The following is an 18,556-nucleotide window of genomic DNA, read 5'->3' as shown; positions in this document are numbered from 1 at the left end:
ACGCCGCCAATAAAATTGGACATATGCCTATCGACAGGAAGCAGTTTCAGAAACTAAACCACACAGGATGGACGGGTTGCATTGCTGTAGTTGTTAAATGATCTTGATGATGATTATTGTGGATGACTGGAGTGTGACTTGAAGTCCTGGTTTAGTGCCTCCAGCTGCTGTGAAACCCGAGCCTCGGATAGACCGACAGCGGGGCTGGACAACAGTCAGGGTGTTTGATAGGGGGGATTTAAGGCTCTTCCCCTTCGGTCTTTACTCTCACAGTCTTTCTCCTCCTCACACTTTATATTTAAACATAGTCAAGTGGAATGCATTAGAGGGCTCCGGGGGACATAATGGCTCTGCGCTGTTTAGGGATATTTTTCGTATTTCTAACTGCTCTAGGGAATCTAACGAGCCTGGGTAAGTGGTGTGTTTGCAAACTTTTGGTTGATCTTCAGTGACTGGCATGCTGTGCAGTTATGATGCTATATGTGGACAGACGATCAGTGTTCAAGGATGAGCAACTCTAAAGGTCTTCCGTTTAGCGATTCATTATGTGTGGAAAATGTTCTGTGGTCAAGAAGTAAGTCATGTTAACCATTTACAACCCATAAGACGAAACAAAATGAGATGGAATTTGGTAAGAATGCAGTTTTTTTTACGCTTACTAGGACTTTTACCGGTTTTTGTTTTTAAAACTGAATTTAATCTCCAAAGGGTCTTTTTAAGTATAATTTTTAATTTGTTTATACAGTTTAAATGAAAAACGTGATAGTAGGAATAATGTGAGAGTAGGGAAAGGGGAAAGAGATACACCTGTAATAGATGTGTGGGAACATTACCAAAATGAAGGATTGTTATTAGGCCCGAGCAGCAAAGCGCTGCGAAGGCCTATTGTATCTGTACTGTTTCTTATTAGGCCCGAGCAGCAAAGCGCTGCGAAGGCCTATTGTATCTGTACTGTTTTATTATTATTCTTCCACCCATTTCGTGGGCCCATTTGGGGGCTTTATCATATTCAAAAACTCACCAAACTTGGCGGAAGCGACTAGGCGGTTTAAAAATTTTGAATTTTAAGGTCGCCGCAAAAATCGCAAAAAAAATTGCTCAACGGCAGCAACTAGCAATTTTCAACAGACCCATTGCTATTCACTTACTTCATCGTAGAGACTTGAAATTCGGTACAGTTGTAGAGCTCACTAAGACGCTCAGAATTTACAAGTAATGTCATAGTGCAACTATCACAGAAAGTCGGCCATTTTGTATTGAACGTCCATTTTTTACCTCGATTTTGACGTTTACAGCCTTCGTATTTGATCGAACTCCTCCTAGGGATTTCGATTGATCGGCTTCAAACTCGGTCAGTCTGATCATAAGGCATGTCTGATTTAAAGTTATCAAATTGGTGAGTTTTGGAGCATGTTGAAGGGGGGTTACCAGGGGTCAAAGTTCACCTACACGCCATGAAACAAAAACCTCTTATATTTCCTATACAAAAACACATAGAGGGACCAAACTTTCAGTGATTGATCGACATCGGGTGTCCTAAAATACCCTGCAGTGAAATTTTTTTTTTACGTAGGCCACGCCCCCTGAGAGCAGGAAGTGTAATGTTTTACTGTGAACGGTCGCTATCTTAGCCCTTTGACCTAATCAACATGAAACTGTGTCCAGAGGCAGAAGACATGTTGGTGTGTTGTGGATTCCAACCCCGACCGGCTGCGATGAAGCAGGTGGGCGTGGCGGCGTTGCGAACGCCGTCGAATTTCGTTTGGCTCTGAATTCCACAGTTTCGGGGTGAGCTGCTCCAAACTCACTAGGATGGATCCTTATCCATCCCCGAACAGGAATCCATAGCGATATTTGGTGGGCGTGGCCTAATTTCTCTATAGCGACCCCTAGAGTATTTTAAATGAACAGCCCCAAGCCATGCTTAAACCTAGAATTACGAAACTTGGTACACATGTGTATCTTGTCAGGACGTACAAAAAAGTCTCTTAGAGCCATGGTCGAAACCCAACAGGAAGTCGGCCATTTTGTATTGAAGGTCCATTTTGGACCTCGAGTTTGACGTTTACAGCCTTTGCATTTGATCGAACTCCTCCTAGGGATTTCGATTGATCGGCTTCAAACTCGGTCAGTCTGATCATAAGGCATGTCTGATTTAAAGTTATCAAATTGGTGACTGTATGAGCTTGCTGAAGGGGGGTTACCAGGGGTCAAAGTTCACCTACTCGCCATGAAACACGAAACTCTTATATTTCCTATACAAAAACACATAGAGGGACCAAACTTTCTGGGATTGATCGTTATGGGGTTACCTAAAATACCCTGTGGTGAAATTATTTTTTTACGTAGGCCACGCCCCCTGAGAACAGGAAGTGTCATGTTTTACTGTGAACGGTCGTTATCTTAGCCCTTTGACCTAATCAACATGAAACTGTGTCCAGAGACAGAAGACATGTTGGTGTGTTGTGGATTCCAACCCCGACCGGCTGCGATGAAGCAGGTGGGCGTGGCGGCGTTGCGAACGCCATCGAATTTCGTTTGGCTCTGAATTCCACAGTTTCGGGGTGAGCTGCTCCAAACTCACTAGGATGGATCCTTATCCATCCCCGAACAGGAATCCATAGCGAAATTTGGTGGGCGTGGCCTAATTTTTCTATAGCGACCCCTAGAGTATGTTAAATGAACAGCCCCAGGCCATGCTTTATCCTAGAATTACGAAACTTGGTACACATGTGTATCTTGTCAGGACGTACAAAAAAGTCTCTTGGAGCCATGCTCTAAACCCAACAGGAAGTCGGCCATTTTAGATTGAAGTTCATTTGACCTCGATTTTGACATTTAGAGCCTTCGTATTTGATCGAACTCCTCCTAGGGATTTCGATTGATCGGCTTCAAACTCGGTCAGTCTGATCATAAGGCATGTCTGATTTAAAGTTATCAATATGGTGAGTTTTGGAGCATGTTGAAGCGGGGTTAGCAGGGCTCAAAGTTCCCCTGTGATCGACTGTGTAATATGTAATTACAAAGGGGATCCTTTATCATTCCGTAGTGCAATGCTGCCCTCTGGTGTCGAATTACTGAAATTACTGAAATAGTTTCATTATTTTAGTAATTCGACACCAGAGGGCAGCATTGCCCTACGGAAAGACAGAGTTCAATTTTGTAATGTAGGAAAAAATTAAAAATTTGTAATTCTACTGTGAACGGTCGATAGCTTCTGCACCAAACTTTGCACGAGTGACCCTGGCGGGACCCTGACGACCCTATGTCATCATATTATGACGTCATCTAAGCCCCGCCCCCTCAGAACCGGAAGTGCCGTTTTTTTCCTTGGAAAGCTCTGTTTATGGCTCTCTTGACCTAATCAAGGTGATTCGGATGATAAACTCTGTCAATGCTCGCTGCTGGCTGAACCGTGTGGGCGTGGCCAAATGGCGAATATCAGTCCCTCGCCATATGCATACGTTTGGCTCTAATTCACGCATGGATCATCCGATTGGCACCAAACTGGATATGTATGATCTTTGTTCACCTCTAAAGAGCCCGACGGGTTTGAGATGTAATTTGACTCCACTGCGCCCCCTAAGGTAAGACATCGGCCGTATCTCCTCGACGCATGGACCGATCTGCACCAGATTTTTCGACAGTCGTCGGGGAGCGCCGCCGAACGCATTCACGCGTGTCGCCCGGTGGACGGGCGGAGAAAATGCGCGACAGCTACTGCGGCGGCTAGCGGGCGGCGGTGCTAGAAACTGCGGCGGAGCTTCCGCGGTGGGGAGTTGGCTGCGGCTCTGGAAAACGCGCGAGAGCTTCTGCGGTGGCCGGAACCCCCGCGGTGGCCAATAGGCCGGAGCGGCGCTTGCTGCGAGGGCCGCCCGAGGCTGCTTGCAGCTTTAATTATTATTAGGCCCGAGCAGCAAAGCGCTGCGAAGGCCTATTGTTTCTGTACTGTTTCTTATTATTATTATTATTATTACGATTCTGCCCCCCCAAAGAGGTGCCTTTTTGGGGGCTTTATCATATTCAAAAACTCACCAAACTTGGCGGTGGCGACTAGAAAATTTAAAAATTTTGAATTTTAAGGTTGTCGCAAAAATCGCAAAAAAAATTGCTGAACGGCAGCAACTAGCAATTTTCTGTTGACACAATGGTATGAACGTACTTCATCGTAGAGACATGAAATTTGGTACACATGTAGAGCTCACCAAAAGACTCAGAACTTACATTTAATGTTATAAGCCAACTATCACAGGAAGTCGGCCATTTTGTATTGAACGTCCATTTTTTACCTCGATTTTGACGTTTACAGCCTTCGTATTTGATCGAACTCCTCCTAGGGATTTCGATTGATCGACTTCAAACTTGGTCAGTCTGATCATAAGGCATGTTTGATTTAAAGTTATCAAATTGGTGAGTTTTGGAGCATGTTGAAGGGGGGTTAGCAGGGGTCAAAGTTCACCTACTCGCCATGAAACACGAAACTCTTATATTTCCTATACAAAAGCACATAGAGGGACCAAACTTTCAGTGATTGATCGACATCAGGTGGCTTACAATACCATATGGTCAAATGATGACATCACTTAGGCCACGCCCCCTGAGAACAGGAAGTGTCATGTTTTACTGTGAACGGTCGCTCTCTTAGCCCTTTGACCTAATCAACATGAAACTGTGTCCAGACACAGAAGACATGTTGGTGTGTTGAGGATTCCAACCCCGACCGGCTTTGAGATAGCAGCTGGGCGTGGCGGCGTGGCGAAGTGACCTGTAACGCCGATGCCATACGTTTGCTTCTAGATTCCACATGTTTCGACCGAGCTGCATCAAACTTGGCCTGAGTGATCCTGGAGGCTTGCCCGTCAATCCTAAGTCATCACATTATGACGTCATCTAAGCCCCGCCCCCTGGGAACCGGAAGTGCCGTTTTTTTCCTTGGAAAGCTCTGTTTATGGCTCTCTTGACCTTATCAAGTTGCTTCTGTGTTGGATGACAGATAGGAAGTTGATCTCGCTTGCTTTAAAGTGCCAAGAGTTTTCAATGGCGGCAACGCCGTTCGTATACGTTTGCCTCTACATTCCACATATTTTGACCGAGCTGCATCAAACTTGGCCTGAGTGATCCTGGAGGCTTGCCCGTCAATCCTACGTCATCACATTATGACGTCATCTAAGCCCCGCCCCCTGGGAACCGGAAGTGCCGTTTTTTTCCTTGGAAAGCTCTGTTTATGGCTCTCTTGACCTAATCAAGTTGATTCTGTGTTGGATGACAGATAGGAAGTTGATCTCGCTTGCTTTAAAGTGCCAAGAGTTTTCAATGGCGGCAACGCCGTTCGTATACGTTTGCCTCTACATTCCACATATTTTGACCGAGCTGCACCAAATTTGACATGAGTGTTCCTGGTGGGATGCCGGACGATCGTACGTCATCGTATTATGACGTCATCTAAGCCCCGCCCCCTCAGAACAGGAAGTGCCGTTTTTTTACTTTCAAAGCTCTGTTTATGGCTCTCTTGACCTAATCAAGATGATTCGGATGATAAACTCTGTCAATGCTCGCTGCTGGCTGAACCGCGTGGGCGTGGCCAAATGGCGAATATCAGTCCCTCGCCATATGCATACGTTTGGCTCTTATTCACGCATGGATCATCCGATTGGCGCCAAACTGGATATGTATGACCTTTGTTCACCTCTAAAGAGCCCAACTAGGTTGAAATGTAATTTGACTCCACTGCGCCCCCTAAGTTAATACATGGGCCGTATCTCCTCGACGCATCGACCGATCTGCGCCAGATTTTTCGACAGTCGTCGGGGAGCGCCGCCGAACGCATTCACGCGTGTCGCCCGGTGGACGGGCGGGGAAAACGCGCGACAGCTCCTGCGGCGGCTGGCGTGCGGCGGTGCTGGAAACTGCGGCGGAGCTTCCGCGGTGGGGAGCGGGCTGCGGCTCTGGAAACCGAGCGAGAGCTTCTGCGGTGGCCGGAACCCCCGCGGTGGCCAATAGGCCGGAGCGGCGCTTGCTGCGAGGGCCGCCCGAGGCTGCTTGCAGCTTTAATTACGATTCTGCCCCCCTAAAGAGGAGCCTTTTTGGGGGCTTTATCATATTCAAAAACTCACCAAACTTGGCGGTCGCAACTAGAAAATTTAAAAATTTTGAATTTTAAGGTTGTCGCAAAAATCGCAAAAAAAATTGCTGAACGGCGGCAACTAGCAATTTTATGTTGACACAATGGTATGAACGTACTTCATCGTAGAGACATGAAATTTGGTACACATGTAGAGCTCACCAAAAGACTCAGAACTTACATTTAATGTTATAAGCCAACTATCACAGAAAGTCGGCCATTTTGTATTGAACGTCCATTTTTTACCTCGATTTTGACGTTTACAGCCTTCGTATTTGATCGAACTCCTCCTAGGGATTTCGATTGATCGACTTCAAACTTGGTCAGTCTGATCATAAGGCATGTTTGATTTAAAGTTATCAAATTGGTGAGTTTTGGAGCATGTTGAAGGGGGGTTAGCAGGGGTCAAAGTTCACCTACTCGCCATGAAACACGAAACTCTTATATTTCCTATACAAAAACACATAGAGGGACCAAACTTTCAGTGATTGATCGTCATCGGGTGCCCTACACTACCCTATGGTCAAATGATGACATCACTTAGGCCACGCCCCCTGAGAACAGGAAGTGTCATGTTTTACTGTGAACGGTCGCTATCTTAGCCCTTTGACCTAATCAACATGAAACTGTGTCCAGAGACAGAAGACATGTTGGTGTGTTGAGGATTCCAACCCTGACCGGTTTTGACATAGCAGGTGGGCGTGGCGGCGTGGCGAAGTGACCTGTAACGCCGTTGCCATACGTTTGGCTCTGAATTCCACAATTTCGGGCCCAGCTGCTCCAAACTCACTAGGATGGATCCTTATCCACCCACCGACAGGAATTCATAACAAAATTTGGTGGGCGTGGCCTAATTTATCTATAGCGCCCCCTAGAGTATTTTAAATGAACAGCCCCAAGCCATGCTTTAACCTAGAATTACGAAACTTGGTACATATGTGTATCTTGTCAGGACGTACAAAAAAGTCTATTAGAGCCATGGTCGAAACCCAACAGGAAGTCGGCCATTTTCTATTGAAGGTCCATTTTGGACCTCGAGTTTGACGTTTACAGCCTTCGTATTTGATCGAACTCCTCCTAGGGATTTCGATTGATCGGCTTCAAACTCGGTCAGTCTGATCATAAGGCATGTCTGATTTAAAGTTATCAAATTGGTGACTGTATGAGCTTGCTGAAGGGGGGTTACCAGGGGTCAAAGTTCACCTACTCGCCATGAAACACCAAACTCTTATATATCCTGCACAGAAACTCACAGAGACACCAAACTTTCAGTGATTGGCCGTCATCGGGTGTCCTAAAATACCCTGTGGTGAAATGATGACATCACTTAGGCCACGCCCCCTGAGAACAGGAAGTGTCATGTTTTACTGTGAACGGTCGTTATCTTAGCCCTTTGACCTAATCAACATGAAACTGTGTCCAGAGACAGAAGACATGTTGGTGTGTTGTGGATCCAAGCCCTGACCGGCTGCGATGAAGCAGCTGGGTGTGGCGGCGTGGCGAAGTGACCTGTAACGCCGATGCCATACGTTTGCTTCTAGATTCCACATGTTTCGACCGAGCTGCACCAAACTTGGCCTGACTCATCCTGGTGTGATACCTGACAATGCTATGTCATCATATTATGACGTCATCTAAGCCCCGCCCCCTCAGAATGAATTAGAGAGATCTTCTGTGTAATTACATAATAAACAGTCCATGTTCGTTGTTTGTAGGGCAGTGCTGCCCTCTGCTGCCCACTGAAATAGTTTCATTATTTCAGTAATTCGACACCAGAGGGCAGCATTGCCCTACGGAATGACAGTTCACTGTTGTAATGGAGGAAAAAATTAAATAATTTGTAATTCTAACACAAAAACTCACAGAGACACCAAACGTTCAGTGATTGATCATAATCGAGTGTCCAATAATATCCAATGGTCAAATGATGACATCACTTAGGCCACGCCCCCTGAGAACAGGAAGTGTCATGTTTTACTGTGAACGGTCGCTATCTTAGCCCTTTGACCTAATCAACATGAAACTGTGTCCAGAGACAGAAGACATGTTGGTGTATTGTGGATCCAAGCCCTGACCGGCTGCGATGAAGCAGCTGGGTGTGGCGGCGTGGCGAAGTGACCTGTAACGCCGATGCCATACGTTTGCTTCTAGATTCCACATGTTTCGACCGAGCTGCACCAAACTTGGCCTGACTCATCCTGGTCTGATGCCTGACAATGCTATGTCATCATATTATGACGTCATCTAAGCCCCGCCCCCTCGGAACCGGAAGTGCCGTTTTTTTCCTTGGAAAGCTCTGTTTATGGCTCTCTTGACCTAATCAAGGTGATTCTGTGTTGGATGACAGATAGGAAGTTGGTCTCGCTTGCTTTAAAGTGCCAAGAGTTTTCAATGGCGGCAACGCCGTTCGTATACGTTTGCCTCTGGATTCCACATTTTTTGACTGAGCTGCACCAAAATTTGCCTGAGTGTTCCTGGTGGGATGCCGGATGATCCTACGTCACCATATTATGACGTCATCTAAGCCCCGCCCCCTCGGAACAGGAAGTGCCGTTTTTTTCCGTGGAAAGCTCCGTTTATGGCTCTCTTGACCTAATCAAGATGATTCGGATGATAAACTCTGTCAATGCTCGCTGCTGGCTGAACCGTGTGGGCGTGGCCAAATGGCGAATATCAGTCCCTCGCCATATGCATACGTTTGGCTCTAATTCACGCGTGGATCATCCGATTGGCACCAAACTGGATATGTATGATCTTTGTTCACCTCTAAAGAGCCCGACGGGTTTGAGATGTAATTTGACTCCACTGCGCCCCCTAAGTTAATACATCGGCCGTATCTCCTCGACGCATCGACCGATCTGCACCAGATTTTTCGACAGTCGTCGGGGAGCGCCGCCGAACGCATTCACGCCTGTCGCCCGGTGGACGGGCGGGGAAAATGCGCGACAGCTTCTGCGGCGGCTAGCGGGCGGCGATGCTGGAAACTGCGGCGGAGCTTCTGCGGTGGGGAGCGGGCTGCGGCTCTGGAAAACGTGCGAGAGCTTCTGCGGTGGCCGGAACCCCCGCGGTGGCCAATAGGCCGGAGCGGCGCTTGCTGCGAGGGCCGCCCGAGGCTGCTTGCAGCTTTAATTATTCTTTATTTTTGAACAATCCTGATATTGAATTAAGACATGTAAAGCGTGTGGGGCCAGTGGTGAGGTGGTTGTGCAGGATCTTTGATCCTACTGACAGCAACACACAACTTATCGTGCTGAAAACAGTCAAGGCCTCAACATACAGGATCCCAACATAGGTTATGATTCAAAGGGATGTTTTTCATTGAATTATGCTTTGTGGGTTTTTTTTTTTACCTTGTAAAAATAGAAATGTTAGGATTGTTGATCTGTCAGTTTTTTTATTTTTATAAATTATGGTCAGACGATAACTAGGGCAAATACAAAAGCAGTTTTAAAATTCTACTTTCAGTTAAGGGTTAATAATTACCTGAGTTATCCTGGCCCCTTGTGAAAAAGTTTGAGTCTTCTTGTTAAATAGTGAATTTACTGCGGTTAACCACATTATGTTTTTTAAAGCTTGGCTAATTTTCACAAGTAAGTATTGTCTGATGTAAAGTTTCTAGTCAAAAAAAATTAAAAGAATTTCTTTGGCAACATGAAATAGGCTAAAAGAAAACAACACATCATGTCAAAATCTAAAGTCTGTCCGTCTGGAAGAGTTATTAAACCATGTTCAAATCTACAATGAGAGCCACAAATGGAAATTATGGATAAAAATCTTCCTGGAAGTGTCCAGCCTATCAGAATTACATACTACAACTCATCCAGGAGGTTATAAAAGAACCCAGAACGACATCTGAAGCATCTCCGACATCACTTGTGTCAGTTAAGGTCAGAGTTCATCAATAAGAAATATGGACAAAAACTGCATCCATGGGAAAACTTAAAAGAAAACAAATGCTGACAAAAAAAAGACAAATACTTCACTTGTGTTTGCTAAACATTTTTTTTTTATTATTTTAAAGATGTTTTGGAAAAGAGTATTTGGATTGACAGGATAAAAGGGAAACTTTTTCAAAATTTCATTTTGCATCAGATGCAAAACTAAAAGCACTTCAGGAAAAGGACATTATAATGACAGATCAACATGGTGGAGTTATTGTGACGATGGTTTGTTATAATTGATGGAAACATGAATTCTGCTCTTTAGAAGAAAATCCTTATAGAATCACCTCCATAAGCCTATAGAGCCCTAAGATGTGTATGTATATGTTTGTATGTATGTATGTATATATATGTATGTATGAATATATATATATATAATTGATGATGACAAATTGTTGTATTGTCGATACGTAATGCTCCCCGTCATTTTTTTTTTTTTTTCTTTCTTTCTTTCTCTTCTGTTGAATGTGGATGGGTGGGGTCGGGTTGTTAAAAGATAAAGCAAATTTAATTCTTGTTACCGTATTTTTATGTACCTTACATTGTACGTTTTTTGAATAAAAATATAAATAAAAAAAAAAAAAAGAAGAAAATCCTACAGTTTAACGCTGATATCTGGTAAAGATATAATAACTGTAACCGGGGAAACTATTTATGGTTGGTTTGGATTTTTTCTCTTAATCAAAGAAATCATCATTGAGCCTGCTTTTTCTGTTTACTTATCTATTTAAAATGTCTGGGTGTGACAAAACAGCAGAAACATCATACATCAAACTATCTGAATATACAGTTTCATAATCCACTAGATTTTTTTCTGACGCTCTTTATCAATCTTTTAAATACAACAAGAACTGTCTGTATAATTTTCAGATTTGGATTTACTTATCACTAAGATGAGTCCTTTTCAGTTGAGGAATATATAAAAACTAACATAGAACTAATTGTTAATGTAATAAATTATAAGTTTTATTTTAAATCACAGTAAGGCCTACTTAAAATGATCTGAAACACAAGATAAAATGAGGATGATAATATAGATTTTGTAAACTGTAAGTAATGTTTTATTAATACATTTTAAAAAGCATCACATTCGCAAAATAATTAAAGATAATTAAAGTTCACTTTATCAAACATTTACTGACCACAGATATCTGTTTTAAATATTAAATTGCCACTGTTTTAAAATTAGTATTGTCACAACTACTGCCCTTTGTTGTCAAATTGTTGCCATTTCTATATTTTGAATGCCTATTTCTGTTATTTCTGTTTTCTGGTCGTGTCTTACCTGACGTGTGCTGCTGCATTCTTGCCCAGGTCAACCTTGTGAAAGAGTTCTTTATCTCAGTGGATTTTATTTTTCTAAATACAGATTAATAAAACAAAAACAAATGGTCTTTCAGAAGTCTACAGAAAGGATTTCTCATGCTTTATTTCTATTCCATATTTGACACTCATAAATATAAAAAGCAAAACAAAACAGAAATACAGCCCAATGATGTTATATCAAAACCAGCTGCATCTGGATGCTGGTCAGTGCTACTGGACACAGCAGCCAGCTTTTGAACCTGTTATATTCTTCATAATGTTCTTTATAATACTTCATGAGACTGGAGTCCAGAAATCTGTCCTGTCTCTGTATCCCTTCACTTCAGCATGACCCAGTCAATATGTATTAAACACATTATTTGATTAGCATTAACTGAAGAAATGCATTATTGCACTCCAGATGTATTTCCTGCATAAGACATGATGTTCTGTTGGGGGAAGTTTAGTAAGAAAGAAATCTGAATCAGTGAACAGCCTTTTGAGCTATCAGCTCTTTTGTTAGACCTTGGGAAAAAAGCAGTTTTCATGTGAAAGGTCACATCTGGTGTGTTCATGCGCACTAGAGTTTAAAGAATGGATTTTCTGAAATATGTCCCAAATATTTTAGAAAACTGGTTGAGATTTTGGAACTGCTCTAAAAAGTTGCACATCAGAGGTGAAGCCAGCAATGTTACACATCTAAATATATCTTTACTGAAATAATAAATAACTCCTTCAATCTTTTAAAGATATACTCCTAAATGAGGATGACAAATCAAAGCAGGGAAGGTAGAGATAAGAATGAGTAATTCATTTTTTTGTTTGTTTGTATTTCCGAATTTTGGGTTGCACTTTTTAACCTGATGAGAGTTGCATCATGCGTTGTAAATACAATTTTTATACATTGTCATTGACCTGAATGTATGTTTTTGTGCTATTTGCCAGTGATCAGCTCGGCACAAGTCAGTTATTTACAAAGCTGAAACAGCGATGTTGTAATATTTACCTGTACAGTCATGTTGCTCTGACACAAGATGCTGTCGGCCTTCGTGTCACACGGTATAATAGATCCTGTTGCAGCTTTTGTTTGTCACCGTTTTGATGCACCCTTCTGCCATCCTCTGTACGATTTCTTTTCTCTACGCTTGTCTTCACGATGATTTAGGTATCAGCTGCAGGAAGTGAAGAGAGGTCAAAGCGCTGACATTAAATACTGACTAAACCTTGTATGCACTTGAGTTGATTGAGTGAGCTGTATTTAGAAGATAAGTACATACTGTTCGGCTCAAATAGCCCTGCACTGAAGTCAACAGCATTGTTTCAAACAGATATGCAGTGCAATGTTATTTTTATTACTGCAGATCAAACCAAATTCACAGATTTCTGTTCCTTAACTTGTTTTTTTTATTTTTATTTAGAGGAGCTCAAAGACTGTTGCACTTAGATATTCATATTTTCACACTGTGATTTTGTTTGTGTCTGAATGCGTCTTATATGAAGCTCAACTGTATTTAATGATTAAAATAAAAATTAAACAGCTGTCAATGCTGTCATTACAGAGCGGCAGCTATGCAAACTGTCCCAGGGGTAGATTAAATATTTGCACCTGGCAGGACCAGCCAGGCTGCCGGCTCATAAGGGAGAACATGATTCCATGTTTTGTAGTGTGTAACTTTGACCTTTCGTTGCAGAACGTGAAAACTAATTCTGGTGTTTATGAGCCAAGCCTGATTTAAAGTGCAGATTTAGGGCTGCTCGGTATAATAGAAATTATATGTTTGTGCATATGGCATCAAACACTTGGAAGACAGATGTACAGTAAGGCTAAAGTTATAAATTAAATTTAGCAGATTGATTTTATGTTTATTGAATATGTGGTGATCGTTGCAGAAAATTCCCCTGGTGTCTCTCTTACATCCTGTGTTTCATTCCCACAGTGGTGTGTAATGAGGAGTCCGAGCTGATCTACGACTTGTTCAAAAACTACAACAAGAACATTCGTCCAGCCGTTGAACCTAAGGAGAAAGTGCAGGTTACGATCAAGCTGACGCTGACGAACCTTATCTCACTGGTAAGAGCTGCAAGCTGTCATTTGTTGAAGAAAGAAAAACAACACAAATAAAAGATAAGAGCAAACTCCATTGCAAAAAGACTTCCACTTTCCAACCACAGACCTCAATGTATTTGAATGAGGTTTAATGTGAAAGATCAACATAAGGTTAGATTTTTGTAAAAGAAATCTAAAAAGTGTGCTTTCATATTCACATAAAATCAAGTCAACTGCTTCGCCAGGACAACAAATACTCCTGTTCTCGTGAAGTTTCTTGGAAAACATTAGTGAGCAAACAGCTTCATGAACATTTTGGGAGTATGTGTGGTCATGTTCTTGCCCAGTCAAAGTTCAGATTTAAATTCTGTTGAAAATTTGTTGCAAGCCTTGAAATTGTGTCCACAAATGCTCTCCATCTAATTTGACTGAGCTTTTGACATTTAGCAATGCCTGTTAGAAACCATTTGTCGCTGCAGCAAGACGGGGACAGGAAACTAAAAGAGTTAAAACCTTCAGTGTGTCTTTCCTGTATTCACTACTTCGTGTTGTTCCAAAATCAAGCTAAGACATAACAAATTGTGAAAGCAAATAGTTTTACAAGATTTACCTCTCTGATTAGCTTCTTAGCACAGTACTGGTTCTATTTAAAGACAACAGATATTCAATGCTTTTCTTTTTCTGCTCCCCCAAATTTTCAGAATGAAAAGGAAGAGACTCTAACAACCAATGTATGGATTGAAATTGTAAGTTTATTCTCTTTTCATTTGTAGTTTGAGTTACCGGAAGCAATATGTCTCTCATTTTTTCTTGTTTGACTCCAGCCAATGTCTGTATTTTAATGTCATTGGTGACCTTTTTCTCAAATGTCATCATCAGCAATGGTCTGATTATCGCCTTGCCTGGAACCAGAGCAATTATCACGGCATTCAAGTTATCCGGGTCCCATACAACACGGTTTGGCTTCCTGACATAGTCCTTGAAAACAAGTGAGGGCTTCACAAAAATGTGTCAAATACTGCATATTTTTTCCTGCTCCAGAGCAAGAATGCAGCCTCAGGTCAGCATTGTTTCCAATTTCTCTTCTTCTTGTGCAGCATTGATGGCCAGTTTGATGTGGCTTACTACGCAAATGTCCTGATCAGCAGTGATGGGTCGATGTATTGGTTGCCTCCTGCTATCTATCGTAGCACCTGTGCAATTGAAATTACTTACTTCCCATTTGACTATCAAAACTGCACACTGGTATTCAGGTAATAAAATAAAACACAGTATGCAGGTCTCCCGCTGCATCATAACTGTCTTTCTTCTCTTTTCTCTTGTCAAAAACCCAAACAAGATCCCAAACTTACAGTTACAACGAGCTAGACTTGATCTTGGCTACTGAAGAGGATAAACTAGTTGAATGGGTGCATATTGACCCAGCTGCTTTTACAGGTACACAAAATCCATTCTGTCACTATCTTAATAGTGACAGAATTGAAGAGTTTACTGTCAAGCACGAATAAACTCTTCAGGTTTACGCCGACTGTTAATGTGTCCCCGTAACAGAGAACGGTGAGTGGGCCATTGTCCACCGACCTGCCAGGAAGATGATCAACTGGAGGTATTCCCCCGACGACCTGGAATATCAGGAGATTGTGTTCAACCTGGTCATTCAGAGGAAGCCCCTGTTCTATATCATCAACATCATCCTGCCCTGCTCTCTCATCTCCTCGCTGGTTGTACTGGCCTACTTCCTTCCTGCTCAAGGCCAGTGCAAATTCCTATTATTGACAGCCCTTAGAAACAAAAAAAGAACAGAAAATTGGCGGGTCGTATGGGTAGTTGTCCAGGGCAGCATTAGAAAGGGGGTGCATGAGAATCATATCAAAAATAGAACTCATTCATCTAATTTAGTTTTTTGTTGTTTTAATAGATGTGGACATATTTAATGTTGTAAATATGGAGATTGTATTATGTTTGATGCTAATCTCATTATGCCTAAATTAAGTGACACAAAAGTTATTCTACATTACCTTCTTTTCTTAGCTGGAGTGGCTGATTATATAGTATTATATTATATTAATTAATCGTTTGTGAGTTTTAGTGTCCTCCATATTAATTTGACAGCAAAATAATAAAAATTCCAAAATGTTGCTTCCCTCTCTATGTGTTGCTATTATTGTCCAATGATTATATTTTTAGACGGGTTTTTTTGCCATTTCCTTCCAGCTGGAGGACAAAAATTGACTGTCTCCATTTCTGTGCTGCTGGCTCAGACTGTCTTCCTGTTTCTGATTGCTCAAAAGGTCCCTGAGACATCGCTCTCTGTCCCTCTGATTGGAAAGTGAGTCATCTGTAGTCTCCCTCTGACTCCTGCTGCTTATGTTTTACACTCTAATCCAAAACAGATCATCTCTAATGTCCGTCTCAGGTACCTCATTTTTGTCATGAGTGTCACAACTCTCATCGCAACCAATCAGATTGTGGTGCTGAACTACTCTCTCCGCAGCCCCAGCACTCACATCATGTCCCACACTGTCAAGCACGTAAGCCCACAGCGGGAAATGACATGCTTTGAAAAACAGACATAGTTTTTTGTGAGCTAACAAAGATTGTCCAAATTGTCTCCTGTAGCTGTTCTTGGAAATGGTGCCTCGTTTCTTAGGCATGTCCCCGCTGGTGGACGACAGTGAGGCGACAGCAGAGATGAACGGGTTGAAGGAGAGGCGGCGCAGCTCTTTCGGCCTCATGCAGAGAGCAGAGGAATATGTGTTGAAACAACCTCGGAGTGAAATGATGTTCGACAAACAAAGAGAGAGACATGGCCTCACTCGATCAATTGGTGAGAGTGATTTTCATTTGATAAAGTTTCATAAAGTTTGCCATATACTCCAATTAGAAGAATCCCTCCTCCTGTGCTGATGCTGTTGACCCCAAAGTATTATTTGCTTCTATTAGTGGAGTTACTCTGCTCCTATCTGTTATTCTCTCAATCTTTGTAGTAAATAATATAGATGTCAGCAGCACAGCAAACTTGTACAAGAGTCTAGCGCAGGCGGCACCTGAGATTAAGCAGTGTGTGGACGCCTGCAACTTCATTGCTGAAAGCAAAAGGCAGCAGAATGACATTGGATCTGTGAGTATTGCATTTTAAGTTTGCAGATTAATTTTGTTCTGTTTTAAACAAATATGATGTGCCTTCCAAAAGTTTATTTACTTCTTAAGCTATCTTTGTCATCTTATAACCTTCAATGTATTTTAGTGGAATTTTCTGGTTTCAACATACAGATGAAACCAACTGTGCGTTGGTTTAAACTCATTTTATCTTGGTGGGATCTGTAGTCGCAGAAATGTTACCTCTAACCTTTCTGCTGAGTTTCTTGGTCTTCATTATGCTTCTTTTTTTTCTCTGGTTTTCTCTAACAAACTCTCACACAGGAGAACTCCACTTACCAATCGTGGATTGGATTTTATTCATGGGTGTCAAAGTAATGGAGGTTGAATATAAATAGTCATGTTTTCTATAAACTTTTTTAAACAAAGTTCCTTTTTCCTTCTACTTTACAACGTCACCGTTTTGTCCTACTTTGTGTTAGTGCATTAAAAAAACAATTCTAATAAAACCCATTAAGGTTGTTGCTGTGTTATGCTGTTAAACTTGAATTTCTCTTCTGGGACAATAAATACTGTTTCTATTCTATTCTATTCTATTCTATTCTATTCTATTCTATTCTATTCTATTCTATTCTATTCTATCCTATTCACAGGAAATTGAAAGCTGGGTTCTGATAGGAAAGATGATCGACAAGGTGTGTTTCTGGGCTGCCATTTTCCTCTTCACTGTAGGCACTGTGGGGATCTTCCTTACTGGGCACTTCAACCAAGCTCCAGAATTTCCATTTCCTGGAGAGAACAAGAAATATGTTCCAGTTGCTTAAAAAAAAACCCCCAAAAAAACCCATTATTGCTGCTCTTGGAGCATTTATTTACAAGGTTCTCTTTTCCTCATGCTGTAAGTTAGCAGCACAGCTTGTGAAGTCCGAGCCTTTTAGGGTTTGGTCAGGTTGGATAGATCTGTGTCAAAAATCACACTGATCATCTGGAAAGCAGCTGAGGGTTTAATTTACTTTTAAATTTTGGCATGTTCTTTTGGTGATTCAATAAAGCTATGTTCTAAATCATAACAATGCTCAGGAAAATCCTTCAAAATATGGTTTGTGTTTTCTTTATTACTTTTGAGTCTATGAGAAAGACGTGACATTTCAAAACTGAGAAAGTTTAGGCTTTAGGCATTTCAGGAGAAAAGTCTAAAGCTTTTGACTAAGCAAATTTAATTTTACTGGAGGAAAGACGTATGTAAAAGGAGACTCCCTCTGAGGTTTAGCTGCTTTGTTTATATGTGAGGAGCAAAAGTTGCCTAATTATTCACTGTCTTAAGAAAACCCAGAGCAACCATCATAAAACACTTATTTGCCTTCTTGTTTTAATGACCTTTTGTAGGGCAGATGGATTAAATGATGATATTATGTGTTTATTGGTCATTTTTTTGTCAATATTTTTATGTGTAACACTGAACTAAATAAAGTAACTTTTATTGTTGCCATACATGTCAAATAAAGCACATCGAGGCTTGTTTGATTTATATCTGTTGCAGCATTTGGGTGGTTGAACCAGAGATTCTGTAGCAATTCCCAGACTTGGGTTTTGTACTATTATTTGTAATTGTGTATTTAATAAATGATTCCAAAATAAAGTGTTTTGATTCTAAGTACCTATTTGTAACCTATTTTTTTGCGCTTTTTACTTAGGATAAGCCTTTTAGTCCGAGCGACATTGTTAAAACTTGAATGGGATAAAACGCCATCTTGTGGCGAGAAATTGTACTACATTAAGATAAATGGATACAGGACAAATGTCACAATACTGAGACGAAGAATCGGTCAGAGATGTATTTATTATTCAGTGGAATTGTCTTTTAAACTCCTTGACCTTAAAGCATCTGAAAATTGTTACCAAGGATGAACCAGACTTGAGCAGCTCTACAAGTCTCTGCCTTATGTCTTGGGTGATTTCTTTGTGTCGATAGTTCACCTACTATTTGAAATTTTTTTCTTTAACTATTGTCATTTAACATAAAGATATATCCATCTACCCAAC

At 41.5% G+C, this 18,556-nt stretch overlaps 1 protein-coding gene across 2 annotated transcripts; it reads left to right on the top strand.

Annotated features, from left to right (window-relative positions):
• The first annotated feature begins 265 nt into the window (after positions 1-265).
• On the top strand, positions 266-18,170 carry LOC102236331 (acetylcholine receptor subunit gamma-like). Of its 2 annotated transcripts, none has more exons than XM_014470199.2 (12): positions 266-411; positions 13,305-13,438; positions 14,116-14,160; positions 14,294-14,403; positions 14,512-14,667; positions 14,754-14,851; positions 14,966-15,166; positions 15,629-15,743; positions 15,831-15,945; positions 16,034-16,241; positions 16,402-16,535; positions 17,167-18,170. In XM_014470199.2, the coding sequence occupies exons 1-12, from the start codon at positions 345-347 to the stop codon at positions 17,335-17,337; spliced, it is 1,554 nt and encodes a 517-aa protein (XP_014325685.1). In that variant the 5' UTR covers positions 266-344; the 3' UTR covers positions 17,338-18,170. The 2 variants fall into 2 exon arrangements, with proteins under 2 accessions (XP_014325685.1, XP_023197547.1); XM_023341779.1 differs by lacking the exon at positions 266-411 and adding an exon at positions 13,070-13,185.
• Positions 18,171-18,556: the final 386 nt, after the last annotated feature.

This window comes from Xiphophorus maculatus, chromosome 11, assembly GCF_002775205.1.
Source record: "Xiphophorus maculatus strain JP 163 A chromosome 11, X_maculatus-5.0-male, whole genome shotgun sequence".
NCBI lineage: Eukaryota > Metazoa > Chordata > Actinopteri > Cyprinodontiformes > Poeciliidae > Xiphophorus > Xiphophorus maculatus.
The sequence above is the reverse complement of the archived record's forward strand: the minus strand, read 5'-3'. Positions and strand labels throughout refer to the sequence as shown.